Raw genomic sequence first — 13840 nt, forward strand, 5'->3', positions numbered from 1 at the left:
TGGTCAGTCATGACCAAGACAGTTGCTTGTAAATTAACTTTCATCCAGCCCAGATTTATAACAAGGCAATAAATATTACATATCATCTTGTTTGTAAATGTTAAGGTTGAAGCTTCTGAGCTTCCCTGGAAGTTCCTTGCTTGTAGCTTTCTGAAAGGGAAGAATAGCAAGGAAGCTGGAAGGGTTAGTCATATATTCTTTGTTTTCTTTCTGTTATTGTTACTGTAATGATCAATAATATTTACGTGTTCGTCTGATGCCGTAGATATTCAGAGATATATAGGAAATAATAGCTCCTTTACCAGGACTAGCGGCCAACAAATTCTGTCCCCTAGGGACTCCCAAAGGATTAAAACTGTAGGCTCTAGACAGCCTAATATACATCTCATTCCTAGGATTTATTTTTTCTCTTGGATGCCATAAGATATATATTTTCTCAAATGGTAGGAAAAATGCTTAATCCCTCTCGGCTGCTTCTTCACCCCTCTCATAGGTTTCTATGTGGTTACTCGAACAGTCAGCAAGAGAGTCCTATAACATCTTTAGGGATTACAGTTTGACAGCTCCTGCAAGACTTTCAGAGTGATTGAGGACAATGAATAAAACTTTTATCGAACCAAACCTCTGTTACTTGAATTTTGAAATATTTTTTCATTTTTGCTATTGTTTTATTGTTGCTCTGATACACATTATAGACTTCAAATAACGATATGTTATAGGTGCCCTGTTTTTTTAACTTTTTTATTTTTTCCTCTTTGCATAATCCATTTCTTGCAGAAACCCACTAGGCACTTCCCCTCATTCCAAGGATGGTACCCAGGGTAAACTGGATTTTATAGAAGCATGAAGCTTTGTCAACAATATACTTATTAAGATCTCAACATGTCACTTATGAGAAGCGAACCTGGGTAGGGAGGGTAACAGTCCTCTCAAACGCTTGGTCTAGACCAAATTGACATTATACATCCCTTTTACATATTACACATGCTGTTAATTTCAGTGTGATTGATATTGATTAGTTTTTGGTCATTTATGATATCGGTATGTTATTTTCTTCCTAAAATGCAATTGGAGTATTGATGTTACATTAGTTATAAACTTGTATGATTTTTCCACTAATGAACGTGTTGTGTGTATGTGTGTTTCCATGGGGTATCATATCAGATATCATTGCTAAATGCTTGCATTCCATTTTGGACAATTATTATTTTGTTATTAAAACTGCTCTTTTTTTATTCATTTCCCAGGGTCTCTTTTCCAACACGTATTTTTGTGTAGGGTGGTTCAATTCATTGGCCGGTGATATAACCATATTGGGAGATCTTGCATGGGAGCAAAGCATAATTTTATCATGCTTCATGTGGAAATGGATGTGCTTACAATTGGAGATACTATCTCACAGGATTAATTCTCTTAGATTTGCTATTGATGTTTAGGGAAAAACAAATGGAGCTATTTGAAATGGGAAGTGATAATGACAAACGGTTGTCTGCAAGCTTTGATATTGTTAGTGTGGCTGGTAAGGTTACTGAAGAAGGCTCAACAATGAATAAGGCATTCAAATCTGAAATAGATACTGAATTAAAGGATTTGAACAAAAGTGGAGGTTGTTCAGAGAAAAGTGGATTGCTGAATAACCAAAAGGGTCAAACACATAGACCCTTGACATTGCTGAGGGTAATTAGAGGAGTTCTATGTTTGGTAGTGCTTTTGACAACTGCGTTCACGACCTTGGTTTTCTTAACTCCTGTTTCATTTGTTATACTGCGTCTGTTTAGTATACATTACAGCAGGGAGGCAACATCTTTCTTATTTGGCCACTGGCTAGCCATGTGGCCCTTGTTGTTTGAAAAGATAAACAAGACAAAGGTTGTATTTGCCGGAGATAGTGTCCCTCCAAGAGAGCGCATTTTACTGATTTCAAACCACCAAACAGAGGTAGATTGGATGTACATGTGGGACCTTGCACTGCGTAAAGATTGCCTGGGTTACATCAAATATATTCTCAAGAGTAGTGTGCGCAATGTACCTATCTTTGGTTGGGCATTTTACATCCTTGAGTTCATTCTGATTGAGAGAAAATGGGAGCTGGACAAACCAGTCATAGAATCGATGCTTGCAACATTCAAGGACCCACGAGACCCCTTGTGGCTTGTTCTCTTTCCCGAAGGCACAGACTTCACGTAATTACTTGTCACCTTCTCTAGTTTTTGCATCATCTGAGTGTCTACATTTATACTAAATGTTCAATAGCTTCCTTTTCAAAACTGTTTCTATTTACAATTACTATATGCAACATTCTTGCATATGTGTATTTATAATATCTTGAAAATTAGAACTGAAAATATGATATTAGACATAAGTATTACGAATCTGAAAATACAATACCACATTTCAGGTTTCTTTCAAACCACGTCACAATTATTTAATATTATCAAGAATTTGTTACTTGTCAGTGCTAAATAATAAATATTGCTATGTCTTTTGCTCTTGAAACTTAATAAAGTGTACTATGAGTTTAAAACTTAGAAGACATTTCTTGCAGCAAGATCTTTTTGCATTATTCTCTAAAGGAAATGTTTTGATTTCTGAATGATGTTGACTCATAAAGTGCAAGAAAGTTGTGGGCATGAAAATGATTAGTACATTAGTTCAGTTCTCTCCCAGTTTTTCCTAAAACTGTCGGGTTTGAATAAGCATTGATATGTGCAGGAAAACTTGATAAAATTTTCAGATACATTAAATTAGAGCTATCTATGTGCAGAGAGAAGAAATGCAAAAGAAGCCAACAGTTTGCTGAAGAAAATGGTTTACCTATCCTAAACAATGTGCTTCTACCTAGAACAAAAGGTTTCACTGCTTGCCTGGATAGTCTTCGGGGTTCTCTAGATGCAGGTTAATCCTATTTCTTTTATCTGTCTTTATTTTGGTTCTCATTGATTTGTGCTTTATTGCAGACAAGGATGAAGTAAATGACTTGAATACAATGTTAGTGTTGTTTGATACTCAATGCGAGTAGCATATAAGAAACTCCATGACAGACTACTCTGTGTTAGCTAAGAAATTCAATGTGTGCAAGATATTATGATTGTTTTTCCTTTGTCATTTCAGAGTCACTTGCATCAAAAGCATTGAAATGCAGTTGTCTTTTAACATCTTGTGTAATGTACCTGGAGGATAATATGGTGTACCTAGGGAGGTACCCAAGGGGATAATGAATATAATGTGAGTTGTTACCCACCAAAAGTGGGGAGCCCTAGGAGAGCTTTTATTCTACTCATCTTCTTCCAGCCGGAAACCAACAGCCCCTGAGAGCCACATTTTAGCCAATGTGATGTGCCACTTTATCTCCACTCCTTGCATCAGTGTATGTTTCCTCGCCCATTTGTTGAGAGCATATGTTAGAAGGTGGGCAGTCCAACCCAAAATGTATGTTTTTCATTGTGCAATCAAGTGCTTATGCTTGTTTTTCATTTGGGCATTTTGGGTATGGATTATTGAGTGACTTGGAAGAAGGAAGGGCTTTGACTGTGGTTTTGTTCCCTCACCTTAAATGGAAGGTTAATCTTCAATCCTGGTTCCTTGGGATCTCCCCTATTGGCCTATGGCTTTAGGAAGGGCAATACCCGAAAAACCAATTTTGGTAGTGTGGTCCCATTTTCCTGTTTCACATTTTTCACTCCCCTCCGCAAATTACAAGCCCTATTTCACATTTTTCCTTCTCTAGCTCCACATGACCATTGGGTTTGAAAGGAACTGCCACAACCCCCTCCCCTTGTCCACATATTTGGGATGGGCTTGGAAATGTTGCTCCCAAGGTTGATGCAGCTAAAAAAAAGTTAAAAGCATATCATGGCCACGAGCAAGAAATAAAAGAAAAGGAAGATCATAAAATGCAAAATTTGGTTGGGACATTTAATATAGCCAAACATGAGCTCTACCCCTTATCATTATGGCCATCACCCTAGTTCCTTGGGCCTAGGGGTGGGGATGAACTGTCCCACCTTAAAGGGGTAGTAACTGCTTTACATCATTCACAACATGTTCTCATTTCCTGGAGCTTCGAGCAATAATACAAGAAAAATTAAGAAAAAACAAAAGGAAAATAAAGAGGGGTGGAAAAACAAAGGTTGGGTAACTCATGTAACAACGATTGCTTCCTCCACACATCTGTATGCCCAATATGTGGACATCCCTCATCATTGCTATCCTTGTACCCAAGGCATCTAGCCTTGAGACACCTGATTCCCATCCATTCCATCATCATTCACATGTCACCTGTTAATTGAAGGATGTACCAGGGACTTGTCTTTCCCTTGAGCTGGAAACACTTAAGAGGATTGTTTATTAACCACACCTACCTAAGGAGGTAACACTATTTCGAGATCAAAGCCTCAAATTTGGAAGAGAAGCCCCATATGAAGTCTCAATGTACCCTTGACTAACAAGCTTGGTTCACTTAGATGCACTAATGATTAATTGTACCTGATGGTGAAGATGCAACACTCGATATTGTGTGATCGACAGGTGGTTTCTGTTACCTACCATTTTGTGGGTGATATCCCTAAGGGAAATGTTTTCTCCAAGATGGTCATTAGCTGGTAGCCAACAACCCCTTGAAGCCCCCAACTAGCTCATTGTGCCACTTCTCCGCCACCTGAGCCAGCCATGTGGTCCCTCACCCATCTGTCATGATCATATGTTTGAAGGTGGGCCTTCCAAACTTAAAGGTATGCCTTGTCATTTGGTAATTGAGTATTGTAGTTTACTTTTCATGGAGGCTTTTGGGCATGAATTAATGGGGGGATTCGGCAGAAAGAGTGGGCTAGGTCTGTGCTCTTATCCCCTAGACCTCTTTTGGATGTTACCCTTGGACCCTAATCCCATGGGATCTCTTTTACTGACCTTTGGGCTCTCGGGATGGTACTTCATGGAAAACCTCAATTTTGGTTGCGTGGTCTCGCTCCCTCATCCACATATATCACTCCCCCTCTCCTCATTATAACCCTATTCATCATTTCTCCCACCTGGGTCCACATAGGGTTAGCCTCCCCTTCCCCTTGTCCACACCTTGGGTCGGGCCTAGAACAATGCCTCAAAGGTAGATGCATCTAAAAAGAAAAGTAAAAGCATAATTAACCACATTCAACAGGAAAATGTACCACAAAATGCAAAAGATGGCTGGGACAAACACATTTAGCACATGGGCAAAAGCCAATGCATGAGCTCTGCCCCATTCTCATGGCCATCACCCTGGTTCCTATAAGCCCTAGATGAGCCTCTTTTATCATTCGGGAACCCATGATTGTCCCAACCCCTAGTGGGCAATGAACCGCCCTACCTCAAAGAGGGTATCCACTGCTATACTTTACATATCATTCTCTTATTCCTTGAGCCTCGAGCAGTTAACCAAAGAAAAATCATAAAAGGCAAAAGGAAAATGAAGATGGGTGGAAAAATCAAGGCTAGGGTGACTCATATACCACGATTTCTCCCTCCTATACATTACATACCCAAGTGTGGGCTTCCCCTTTGTTAGCTACCCTTGTACCTTGGCATGTGACATAGGATTTTCCCCTCCATCCCCTACTCCGTTCCATCATTTTATCGCATGCCACCACCATTTGAAGGATGTACCTTGGACATATCATCCCCTTTAAAAGTAGAAACCACCTAATAGGGCACTTAGTAACCCCCCTTGGAGCTTGAAGACATTAGCACATGCCAAAGCCCACTATGGAAGGGCATGCCAATATGAAGTGCCCACTTGTTTTCCATAGTTTGTAATCTCTTTAACTCGATTTATTTAAATGACTTGTTGCACTAGAAGGCAACGGGACGCATTGGATCTTATGCAGGATTGCAGATGGTCTCCATTTTGGGTTTGGTCTCCCTATATGGGATCCTAACCCTCCAGATGCTACATTGGCACATGTAGTGTGTGTGTAAAGAGCCATGGGCCTCCACAACAGTAGACATCATTCTATGGATCCCCAGATATGTTTAGAGATTGCTTAAGTTTCATCTATTGGACGAGGAAGATGCACCAGGTTCACCATGCCCAGCTGGCCCCATGGTTGTATCATGCACTTGGCAGATGATCCAGGACCTGTATGATGATGTGGCATCACTTACACCATTATCTGAGCCCTTGCAGATGGTCTTCAGGCATCTTTGATCTATTTAGAGACCCATGAGGACACTTTTGTGCCTCCACACCCATTGGGAGCACCATAGGTTTATTATTTGGAGAACAAGGGGCCAATCGCTTGCCCACTACTTTTGGGAGTTATGTTTCTCATTATGGCACCTATGGACTTCATTAGGCCTCTTCGAAGGCCCAACGACATGTATTATTGATAATTCGACCTTTTGAGAGATTTGTTCCTTTGTTTATGAGCTAGTTTCGTGGGCTTGTCCCCAAAAGCTAGTTATTTTGCACATTATTTTATTCTAGGGGCTAATGTACGTCTTGTTACCCACCACTTCATGGGTGATATCCCCATGAGAAATTTTTTCTCCATGATGAGCCTCAACCGACAGCTAGCAGCCCCTTGCAGCCTCCTACTAGCTCGTTGTGCCATTTCTTTACCACCTGAGCCAGCCATGTGGTCCCTCACCCACCTGTATTGATCGTATGTTTGAAGGTGGGTCTCCAGAATCTAAAGGTATGTCTTGTCATTTTTGTAATTGAGTATTGCGTTTGCTTATCATGGATACTTCTGGGTATGGATTGATGGGGGGATTTGGTGGAAAGGGTGGGCTTAGTTTGTGCTCTTGTCCCCTTGATCTCTTTTGAATGTTACCCTTGGATTTTAGTTCCATGGGATCTCCTTTATTGACCATTTGGTGTTGATTTGGGGTAGCATCGGATATGCTCTAGCCACGAAATTTGGTGGAGAGGCTAACGCACATGAGATCTCCAATACCCAGAAAGGGTTTGGGCAAATCCTAAACAGTTTGGGAGATATTAAAATAATTAATATTTTTAATGGAGTCCCTAAGTCTAAACTTAGGGAAATTAAAATATTAATGTGAATTAATATAAAACTGTATTAGAATGGTCCAAAAGTCGTGAATCAAGCCAAATCTAATCTTAGTCGTTGATTAGGGACTTAATCTCGGCCGTTGATCTGTCAATGAGAAAAGTATAAGAAGAGGCTTAAGGGTCACTTGGAGAACACACCAAGAGACTAAGATTTCAACTTTCTGGGGCTGGGATTGCTGAGAAAGTTGAGAGAGTGATTTGGAGTTGCAGTGAATATAGAAGCTGACGCAGAGGGCAGAAGCCGGAACTGCCGGAATTGCTGGGAAAGCTGACGCAAAGGGCAGAAGCCGAATTGCCGGGAAAGTTGACGCAGAGGGCAGAAGTCGGAACTATTGGGAACAGTCGAGAAAGATAATGCAGAGGGCAGAAGTCAGAACTGCTGGGAACATCCGGAACTGTCGGGAACTGCCGAAACTGTCGGGAACTGCGGGGAACTGTCGGAACTGTCGGGAACTGTTGGGAACTGCTGGAACTGTCAGGAAAGCTGGCGTAGAGGGCAGAAACCGGAACTGTCGGGAATAGCCGGAACTACCAAAATAGCCGGGAACGCTGACGCAGAGGGCAAAAGCTGGAACTGCTGGGAAAGTTGACGCAGAGGGTAGAAGCCAGAACTGCCGGGAACAGCCGAAACTGCCAGGAAAGCTGACACAGAGGGCAGAAGTCAGAATTGTCGGAACAGCTGGGAAAGTTGATTCAGAGGGTAGAAGCTGGAACTGCTGGAACAGCCAGGAAAGTTGATGCAGAGGGCAGAAGCCGGAATTGTCGGGAACAGCCGGAACTGCTGGAACAGCTAGGGAAGTTGACGCAGAGGGTAGGAGCCGGAACTGCCAGGAATAGTCGGAATTGTCGAGAATAGTTGGAACTGCCGGGAGAGCTCACGCAGTCCCTAGATGCTGAAGCTGGGGTTTCGTGGGGCAGATTTGAGCTGTGGAGCTGCCAGAGTGTTTATCTGGGGTTTTAGTCGGAATATCTACTTCCGAGTAGAGAGGTACTACTGCTGAGATTTTTCTCTGTTGGGTGAGTCAGATTTGGCACCTAGATTGTATTCTAAAACTGCTTAATAAATCAAACCCTCAGATAGCTACACCGGTTTTCCTGCATTGGGTTTTTCCGTGGACATTAGTCCAAAAACAACGGTGTCACTTGTGTGCTTGTTTTTGTTTCCTTCAGTTGATGATCTGTAATGTGTTGAGCATGTACTTGTATTTATTTCTAGTATTTACATGGTAAATAACTTCTTAATTAACAGAACAAGTAGGTAGGAATAAATCAGTAAAGTACATGAAGGGTTTCTAACATGTCAGACTTAGAAATTCCAACATTTGGTTCTAGGGTGGTACTACTTGGGAAACGCCGACTTTGGGAGCATGGTCCCGCTCCTTTATCCGCATATATTACTCCCTTAATACTTACTATACCCCATTCATCATTTCTCCCACCTGGGTCCACATAAGGCCAACCTTCCTACCCCCTTGCCCCCACCTTGGGTCAGGCTTGGAATGATGCCCCAAAGGTTGAAGCAGTTAAAAGAAAAAGAAAAGAAGCATAATTGCCCACATCTAACAAGAAATTGTACCACAAAATGCAAAAGATGGCCGAGACAAAATAATTAGCACGTGGGCAAAAGCCAATACATGAGCTTTACCCCAATCCATGGTCATCACCCTGGTTCCATAGGCCCTAGATGAGCCTCCTTTATCATTTAGGAACCCATGATTGTCCCAACCACTGGAGGACAATGAATCGCCCTATCTTAAAGGGGTAATCACTGCTATATCTTACAGAACATGCTCTTGCGCTTTGAACCCCAAGCAATTAATTAAAGAAAATTTGTAAAAGGCAAAAGGCATGTAAAGAAGGGTGGAAAAATCAAGGTCGGGGCACCTCATGTACCACGATTTCTCCCTCCTACACATTACATACCCAGGTGTGGGCTTCCCTTTATCTAGCTACCCCTATGCCCCAATATGCGGCCCATGATTGCGCCTTTCATTTCCTACTCCATTCCACTTATTTATCACTTTCCACCCCCATTAGAGGGATGTACCTTGGACATACTATCAACTTTAAGTGCTGAAGCCACCTAATAAGGTACTTGGTTAACACCCCTTGGAGCTTGGAGACACTAGCACATGCCAAAGCCTACTACGGAAGGGCATGCCATTATGAAGTGCCCACTTTGTTATCCATGATTTGTAAATTCTCTTACCTGATTATTTTAATGACTCGTTGTACTGTAAGCCTAGGGGACACATTGAATCTTATACAGGATTATAGGTGGTTTCCATTTGGGTTTGGTCTCCCTATACGGGATCCTAACCCCCAGAGGTCTACATTGGCACATATAGGGTGTGCATAGAGAGCCATTGGCCTCCACAGCAGCAAACAACACTCCACGAATCTTCATCGATGCTCAGAGACTACTAGCGATCCACTTTTGGGATGATGGTGATATGCTTGGTACATTATGCCCAACAGCCCCCACAGGAGCCCTACCCTCTTGGTAGGTGTCCCAGGACTTGTACAATGTCATGGCAGCGTTCATTCCACCACTCGGACCCTTGTAGAGGATCTATAAGCATCTTCGATTCATATGGAGACCCATGGGGTCATTTATGTGCCCTCAAACCCACTGGGAGCACCACAAGTCTACTACTTGGAGAACAAGGGGCCACCCCCTTGTCCATCATATTTCGAGGAATTTATTCCTCAATATGGCACTCTAGGACACTATTGGGCCTTTGTAGGGCCCCATTGCATGTACATATTATTATTTGGCCCCTTGTGAGGCTTATTTTTCCACTTGTGAGCTAGTTTGGTGGGCTTGTCACCAGTAGGGGTTTTATTTGCACATTATTTTATCAGTAGGGGCTAATGTAGGCCCATAGGCTAATTCGAACTTGTTAGGAGGCTATATATTGATGTTAGATACATTCATTTGGATCATCATTTAACTTGGGATCTCTCTAATCATAGAGAACTTCGCATTTTTTCCTTGGAGGGTATTTTTAGAGATGGATGAATTTTGATGTATGGATTTGGGTTATTTATCTTGTCTTGGAGCTTTGTCTTGTAAACGAAATGTTGGTTGGATATACTCTATAACGTTGTAAGTAAATTTTGATGTTATTATTCTTGTTGCCGCATACTGCTAAAACTAGGGCTATTTGTTACATGATTGAAATGTGGAATTGAGCATGTTTTAGCTAATTTAATGTATGGGCCAATGTTATATGAATGAAGTGTTCTAGAGATTATTTGTCTCAATAAGCTTGCATCGTTTGCTTTGAAGTATAAATGCTTGAAGGTCACTTTTCTTTTCTTTCTCTCAACATTAGATGAAGCTGACTTTCTGGGCCTCCTTGATCAAGAAACCATATCCCGAAGTGAATTAGGCACTGATCCTTGACTCCATATCCCGAAGTGAATTAGGCACTCATCCTTGACTCCATATCCCGAAGTGAATTAGGCACTCATCCTTAAAAAGGATAGTCATCCCCTTAACCTTTTTACCCTTTTCCCCTTTTTCCCTAGGTCTAGCCCATTAGGTCACCTAGGGCATCAATTTCTCGGGAATTGACCCAAGGAAAAATTTTGATCTCCTACAGGCTCCTGCGTTGGTGGGTCCCCTCCCTCTCCTCCAAATTTGAGGCAATTCTAATAGTGGCATCTTCAGGAATCCCAAGCCCTAGCTCTAGGATTGAATTTTGCCTAGGCATCCCCAAGGCTAGACCTCAATAAGATCAATTCAACTTTTTGAAGTAAATATTCTTGTTTGGTCCTTTTCTTTCACCTTGTCTAGGATAGGAACATCATTGGTTGCTACATTCCATCCCTGAACCTGCACTGGGTTCACCTGGCCCCATGTGGTCCCACTTCTCAATAAAGATTATTTGTCAAGGACCATTTGGGAATCCAAGTTTCCCAAGGATTATAGGGATTGAGAACCTCGTCTATAAGCCTATTCCTTCTCCCTCAACCCTCCAATCCTCACCCCTTACCCCTAGAGAACCAAGTCCCTTGCTTAAAGAACAAGCAAGTTCTATTCTTCACTCCATCCTTAGGAAAGGGTTTCCAGGGTCACTTTCCACCTATCCATTGACATATACTTTACAAGTGATCCCTACACTACTGGTACTCCTCCCATTGGTGAAAGTCCTCATAAAGAGCAAGGAGACTTAGCTGTGGTGACAGTGGGCTAAGTCTCCACCGTTGCCCTCAACCTAGCAGTTGCCCTCTTAGGAACCCCTTTTAGGTCCCTGCTGGTTTGAGTGGTAACATTTCTAGTGCCGTTGCCGGGGACACGAAACGTGTGTTTTGTTCCCCATATGACATTGACATATCATTATTGGTGACTCCACTGGAAGAACAAAGCCCTAGTTCTTCATTGAATTTTAAGATTAATGCTTGTAGGGTGAAGCAAGCATTTTTATAGGCATCTTTAATTTCACCTTGGCGACTCCTACATATGTTTCATGTATACCTCAAATAGGTTGTCATTCTTTTGCAAATTTCCTGCTTTGGACATTGCTAGCATCCCTAGACACCCTAATCATGTTGCGGGAAGGATGGTATGTGGGATGCCTGAGTTTGATGGTGATCCACTCTCCGCAGTTGACCACATAGAAAGATTTAATGCACATGCTTCAAGAGAGAAGGTTGTCCACCAAGATGTCCTTATGTTATTGTTCATGGGATCTCTTGGTGGTCATAACTCATAGTTGCACAATCATGAACCTAGGAGCATCTCATCTATTGAAGAGTTCGTTGAAGGCTTTCTTAGACATTTTCAAGTACACCTTGCATTAAGCATCAAAGAGGAAGCTTTCATTGAGCATCATCAAGACACCAAGAATCTAGGTAATGAGCAAGGAGATGAGTTCTCTTTGTGTCCACATGATGAAAATGATGATTTTGAGGACACACGTGTTAGGAAGGATGAATTTATGGAAAGTGAAATTGAGACCAACTCTGCCTTTCTCAAGGATACTAATCTCGATGAATCCTCTTTTGAAAACCTTGAGAAAGATGATCCCATTAGCCCCTTGAAAAATGACATTGAAGAATAATTCCATGTTGAAAAGGGGAAATGGGAAATTGTTGGTCCTCAATTTGACTGTGCTCCCATTTACGACACATACAAGGAGGATGAAGATGAGATTGGTCTTCCTTTCCCCTCTAGCACTATTTATGATGATATACCCATTGATACCCTTGGGAAGGAGAATCTTCATTTTCTTTTGCTTAAAGAGGGGCAATTGGATGTAATCAATTTTCCTTTGCTTAAAGAGGGGCAATTGGAAGTAATTAATTTTCCTTTTAAGAGAGACCCAATCTTTTATTCTAAGGAAATTGATAAGGCTCCCACTTCTCCTAAGTATGATTCTATGTTCCAATCACTTGAGCCTTTAGATTATGACTTTGGGAATGCACAACCCATTGAAGACAATATTTCTTTCTCCCTTTTTCCTATTAGTCATCATCTTGAGTCTTCGTTGTGAAAATTCCTTATACTAGAATCCCTACTGCAGCAACTGATGATTTTTCTCCTACTTGTTAGATTTACATGAACAAGTTAGTTGTAGTTTCCTACGGAAAACATCAAATTAATACAATGAAGCCTACACCATTAAATAATATGCGGAAACAAGAAATTGAACAATAGAGAAAGATACAAAACAAATGACACAGTTGTTTTTGGACAAATGTCCCCAGAAAAATCCAATGCAGGAAAACCACTGTAGCAGATCTGAGGGTTTTTATTATTAAGATGAAGTATTTCTGAATACAACTTCTGGATGCCTTCCTGACAATCCAGTTATAGAGAATATCACTCGGCTTAAGAAATTAGTGAGATTACCTCACTCTACACCGCAAGTCCCGACCGATCCGGCAGTTGAACCAACAAGTCCCAGCTACTTTTGCGCTGCCCTTGCGTGGGCCTTGCGTTAGCCTCTAAGGCACTGCGTCACCTCTGTTGGGAATCGATTTGCCCTCTGGAGCTGATTCCAGCCCTCTCGACTCAGAATATCTAGCTCCCCAGCAAATTTTGGACTTCTGCGTAGGAGGCTCTACGCTGCTCTATGTGAGACCTTCTTGGCTCTGCATCACCCTCTCTGGCCTTTGCGCTGCCTCCTTTGTGCATCTCTCTACCTCTCTGCTGAGTATCCTTGGCTCCGGAGAAGATCCTCCATCCAAAACTCCCTCTGCCCCTCACTGCGTGATCACTGCAAATCACTGCGCTGCCTCGAGCTACAGCAATTTGATCTGACTGATCAACTCTCTTTGTGTCTTCCAAATGACCCTCAAGCCTCCTTAAGTAATTTTCTCGTTGACATTCATAACCCAGCTTAGAAGCTAATCAATGGCTAAGATCGTTTCTACTTGATCCTCGTCTTCTTCTAGAAGTTACACCCACAGTTATATTAATATCCATTAATTATTTTAGTTTCCTAAATTTAGACTTAGGATCCCATTAAAAATAATTAATTATTTTAATAAAACTATCTCCGGGTGGAATTTCCCAAAACGCTTTCTGGGTTCTTTGGAATACATGTGCCCAAGCCTCCCTGCAAAATTTGAGACTTAGAGCACATCTGATGCTACCAGAAATCAACAGATATACCCATTGATACCCTTGGGAAGGAGAATCTTCATTTTCCTTTGCTTAAAGAGGGGCAGTTGGAAGTAATCAATTTTCCTTTTAAGAGAGACCCAATCTTTGATTCTAAGGAAATTGATAAGGCTCCCACTTCTCCTAAGTATGATTTTATGTTCAAATCACTTGAGCCT

At 41.7% G+C, this 13840-nt stretch overlaps 1 protein-coding gene across 4 annotated transcripts in view; it reads left to right on the forward strand.

The window, feature by feature from the left end:
• The window catches only part of LOC149209399 (putative 1-acyl-sn-glycerol-3-phosphate acyltransferase 5), a 246179-nt gene that overhangs the window by 145239 nt on the left and 87100 nt on the right, over positions 1 to 13840 (forward strand). For 2 of the 4 annotated variants that reach the window (XM_089396355.1, XM_089396356.1), the window contains 2 exons: positions 1279 to 2183; positions 2765 to 2895. In XM_089396355.1, coding sequence (XP_089252481.1) covers positions 1429 to 2183; positions 2765 to 2895 — 886 coding nt within the window. In that variant the 5' untranslated portion in view covers positions 1279 to 1428. Of the gene's footprint in view, positions 1 to 1247; positions 2184 to 2764; positions 2896 to 13840 lie in introns of all 4 variants that reach the window. The other 2 variants (XM_089396357.1, XM_089396354.1) reach the window with 2 other exon arrangements.

This window comes from Pinus tabuliformis, chromosome 1_2, assembly GCF_031772625.1.
Source record: "Pinus tabuliformis cultivar Carrire ecotype Pingquan chromosome 1_2, CPIR1, whole genome shotgun sequence".
Lineage (NCBI taxonomy): Eukaryota > Viridiplantae > Streptophyta > Pinopsida > Pinales > Pinaceae > Pinus > Pinus tabuliformis.